The sequence below is a fragment of the Danio aesculapii genome, chromosome 13, assembly GCF_903798145.1.
Source record: "Danio aesculapii chromosome 13, fDanAes4.1, whole genome shotgun sequence".
NCBI lineage: Eukaryota > Metazoa > Chordata > Actinopteri > Cypriniformes > Danionidae > Danio > Danio aesculapii.
This window is the reverse complement of record NC_079447.1, coordinates 4,815,098-4,820,097: the sequence shown is the minus strand read 5'-3', so window position 1 is coordinate 4,820,097 and position 5,000 is coordinate 4,815,098. Positions and strand designations below refer to the sequence as shown.

The window sequence follows — 5,000 nt, the reverse complement described above, 5'->3', positions numbered from 1 at the left end:
GACTATGCAGAGAGCAAATCAAGGCAAAATCTTGTGTAACATTCTTTTATAAATTAAATTGCTTTTGTTTTTACTGTAGTAAGTTCATAATAAAATGTATATACTGTATTAGTTAATATAAAGCAATGTTTTCTAGTGATCTTTACATTTTATTAAATAATAAAATTAATAAATTACCTCCAGCCCACCAGCCTTAATCAAGTTTGTTTTTTTCATAAGGAAAAGTTTGGACACCCTGTCTTAAATTGTGCAGACTACAATCAGATTTCAGAACAGTGTGTTGTGTGATGTGAGCTCCACACCTCTGCCCAGGTCCATCTCAGTGCAGCGCTGCTCCGGGTTGTTGCGGATCCGGCACTTGTAAACGGCTCCAGGCGACTGAACTGAACTGCTGAATGATGAGTTTGCTCTGGGAGCCCCAACCACAATCCTATACAGACATCAGAAAGAGACTGTCAAATCTACAGCTCTTGGCCAAACACAACGAACAAAACAATCAAAACATAACCAATACTCTTTGTAGGTCTGTTATACAGTTGAAGTTCTGGGAGAAAGGCTTATTTGTTTTATTTCGGCTAGAATAAAAGCAGTATTAATTTTTTAAAACCATTTTGAGGTCAAAATTATTAGCCCCCTTAAGCTATATTTGTTTTTGATTGTCTACAGAACAAACCACTGTAATATAATGACTTGCCTAATTAACATAACTTGCTTAATTAATCTAATTAAGCCTTTAAATGTCACTTTAAGTTGAATACTAGTGTCTTAAAAAAATCTAGTCAAATATTATGTGCTGTCATCATGGCAAAGACAAAAGTAATCATAAAATTAGTATAAATGAGTTATTATGTTTAGAAATGTGTTGAAAAAATCTTTCTGTTAATCAAAAATTGGGGAAAAAATGTACACATGGGGACTAATAATTATACTGCATGTCTGCATAATAAGTGAATTAAGACTAGAGGTGGTTTCGCCTCGTCATAATGTCATGGTTTGGCTCTGAAAGTCAGTGATGTAAGCACTACATCATCATCTCCACTGAAGCACAAGCAGAGATTTGGACACAGGCCAGTGTTTCCCTTAAAATTTAGGACAGCCCTTGGAAGAAACACTGAACATCTGTAGAGTCACAAGAGATTTTAGGAGACGATGCATGTCTGAAACGTAATGGCCAAAAGCTGGGTTGTGAAAGTCAGAACAAACATGTGAAGTACTTTACAGTGCTCATGTAAGTAAATGAGAGGAGTAATGCTCAAGAATTCAGTGTAGTTAAGAGTGGTTATTTGGCAATCACTCTTTATTAAGACACATTTAGAATAATTTTTGTAATAAATTAGATAAAACATCAAAATAATTGAAGTTGTGATGATTGTAAGTACTTACAAACATTAAGGGATATAAACAAGGGCTGAATAAATATGTTAGAAAAACAAAATCACAAAAAAAATGTACAAATAAATACAAATTAAATAATGAATAAATAATTAAATCACAAGAAAATATTAAAATACAATTTTTTTACCAGGTAAATTAGTACAAACTCCCATAAATAAAGTCATATAAATTAATTTTAAATATAACAATCTAATAATTATTACAAAATATTTAAAATATATATAAAATGTAAAGGAAAACAAACAAACAAACAAACACAGATTAAACTGAAAATGAACAAATATTATACACAATTATATAATGCATAAAAAATACATACAGCATTACAAAATTAATAAGTGATGTAATAATGCATCTAAATATTTCTAATATCATATTTTGAAGCAATTTATTATATACAGTCTCAGAAATAAAGGTACGAGAGCTATCACTGGGGTGGTACCTTTTCAATATGAAAAAGATTCATATTAATACCTTAGGGATACATAGTATTATTACAATAATACTTTAATTATTATTAAAAGTAAAAAATTGTACCTCTTAAATGTGTTAGGTATTAATATATTCGTTTGAGGTACCAATATAGACCCTTTAAGTACTAATGTGTCCCTTTTGAAAAGATCCCACCCTAGTGACAGCTCTCATACCTTTATTTCTGAGTGTGTACTATATATTTTTTCATAGCTATAAATCTATCATTTACACATTATAAACATGTCATGCTTGGACATCAGAAGCACCAGTAATAATAATGATGATGATGATAATAGATAACCTTAATAAAAATATTTATCAAAATAAATTTATATATACTAATCGAATAATTATTACAAAATATAAGATTTAATACATATATACATTGTAAAAGAAATCAAATAAACACAGCTTAAAACGAAAATTAACAAGTATTAAACAAAAAATACTACATTAAGTAAACGTGTAAAAAATAAATACAATATTACTAAATTAATAATAGATGTAATGATGTATCTAAATATTTCCAATATGATATTTTGGACAAACACACACACACACACACACACACAGGGTGGGCCATTTATATATATTGCTGTATTGTTTTTATTTTAGTTATTTTAAATCACCAATTTCTAGATTAGATTTCTGACCCATTTTGGGTTACATTTAACCCAGCAGTGTAGTAATTTTTAACTAAAAGGTGGGTTAAATATCACAACCAGCATGCTGGGTTAAGCGTGTAACCCAACTTGTTGGGTTAATTTAACCCAGCGTTTGGGTTTGTCCCTTTTTTTACCCAGCGTTGGGTTACCAAACAACCCAAATTGGGTTGTTTTCAACCCAGCCGATTTTAGAGTGTATGGATACACCTTAATAAAATGGGAATGGTTGGTGATATTAACGCCCTGTTTGTGGCACATTAGCATATGTGAGGGGGCTTGTAAATAACTCTTAAAATAATAAAGTTATGTTAAAACCAAGCACACCATTGTTTTGTTTTGTTTTTCTTGTGAAATTCCCAATAAGTTTATTAAGGTGTATCCATATAAATGGCCCACCCTGTATGTATGTATGTATGTATGTATGTATGTATGTATGTATGTATGTTGGAGATCGAAAGCACTAATAACAATAATAATGATTATAATAATAATCATAGATCAACTTTATAAAAAATATTCATCAAAATTAATTTAAATCACTTATAGCAGAGGCGACAATTCCTCAAGCAAAATAAATCAGACCACTGATAAATCAATTCTTTCACGTTTCACCAGGCGGTGAGTTTAACCAACATAATTTGCGATGACGTAACTGAAGGCTAACTTAGCTGCAAAAGCTGATATTGTTTATCATTTTTATATAAAATTAAATTGTAACACAGCTGGATGCCTTTAAAGAACGTCGTTTCACGCATTAAACGTAATATACGGCATTAAAAGGATTACAGTATGACAAAAACTTGGTTAGCTTTACCTGGCGCAAAAGATGCTGACAAAAAGTGACGTTTAGCCTGAGGAGGTAACCTTGACAACCACTCGAGCGATTAACGGAAAACAAGGGAATAACGTAAGTACTATGATAGTTTATTACCGATAACTATATTTTAATCCATTATAAAATGTAGCATTTCACTTTTAAAAACAGCTGACCTTTAGCTTACTGTGTTAGAGGCGCCAAAAGACCTTGGTTGCGCGAGACCACCATTAACAGACTTCAAGAGAACCAAGTAAGTGCGAAAGAGCTCGTTTAAAACACTTAAAATACAGCATAAACCTCCACTGCTCCATCTCTGCTCATGTACTCACCAGCGTGTGTTATCATGGACGTGTTCCAGGACGGAATATCCGAAAAACGTCGCATCTGGTCCTCGGAAAACCACTGGATATTGTAGATCAACGTTGAAGGAATAAGCCAGAGAAACCGAACACAAGCACACAAACACATCCAAAGCGCGTATTTTCCGCGTAGGGAGCTCCGTCATTCTGTTGGGCATCCTCAGTGCTGAGAGTCAGTCCGGTGAGAACTTTGGAAAAGTAACCAAAAGTGCGCAATAGTCTGAGAACTGAAGAGAAAACTACATTTAAACGACGTGCAAACTAAAGTCAACGCATGCAGGCGAGTTTATAGAGTGTGAGTCGGAGGTTTGGGTCAGGATAGCGGTCTCATCTCTTGTGCTGCTCTCTGGAGTTTCTCTTGGCGTTATTATGAGCGCTGGACTCGAGCTGACGCGCGCGCGTATGTGTGTGTGTTGCAAGAGCGTCACATTTCATATTAGAACAGCGCCGCGTTCATTGGCGACACCTGCCGGTAGACAGCAGCACTGCAGCTCATATTGCACTGCTTTCAATGCATCAGACCATTTGAAAATGTGTCATCATCACGTGTCAATCTTTTAAAAAGATGATGATTTCTGGGTATATTTTTATGACTGAATAATATATCTTTGACCCTTGTATGCTGTTGGGGATGTTTTTATCCACTCTGGGATTGATTTTAAGTCTTAATTTGCCCACAACTGTCTCTGTGTTTCAGCAAATGGAATGATTTTTGGATTTTCGACACATATTTTGGGATAATGTGTAATTTTAGAGTGCTTAGCTATGTTAATTATGATATTTAGGCAAGTCATAGGACAACAGTGTCCAGGGCTGTCCAAACTTGGTCCTGGAGGGCCGGTGTCCTGCATAGTTTAGCTCCAACTTCATTCAACACACCTCCCTGGAAGTTTCTAGTGTACCCAGAAAGAGCTTTATTAGCTGGTTCAGGTGTATTTAATTGGGGTTGGAACCCCCCCCCCCTGCTCTTCATTTTTATCCCCCTCCACCATATAATATTAAATACTGTGAAAATTAAAAAAAATAATAATTAAAATGAAAATAATTTTGTCCTATAATAATAATTTTTGTAACTATATATATATATAATAAATACCTATTCTCCCTTCTCATTTTTAAGTTGTCTAAACATAGTCTGCTATCTGAATAATGCTATTTAAAATACTGTTTTTAGGTTCCTGTAAATGGTCAAAAACAAAATTGGTTACAGCTTTCTTTTTTTAACAGTAAATTTTAATGCGTTAATTTAAAATAGTTTGAGAGAAGAACGTTTTATAGCAATTTTCTTGC

The 5,000-nt window shown here is 33.4% G+C and overlaps 1 protein-coding gene across 1 annotated transcript in view; it reads right to left on the bottom strand.

Moving 5' to 3' along the window:
* Window positions 1–4,098, bottom strand: part of itga9 (integrin, alpha 9) — a 234,721-nt gene extending 230,623 nt beyond the window's left edge. Inside the window, exons 1-2 of the mRNA XM_056470391.1 lie at window positions 3,681–4,098; window positions 303–430 (exon numbers count right to left, since the gene is read on the bottom strand). Of these exons, the coding sequence (XP_056326366.1) occupies window positions 303–430; window positions 3,681–3,868 (316 nt within the window). The 5' untranslated portion in view covers window positions 3,869–4,098. The remainder of the gene's footprint in view (window positions 1–302; window positions 431–3,680) is intronic.
* Between the last annotated feature and the right edge of the window lie 902 nt (window positions 4,099–5,000).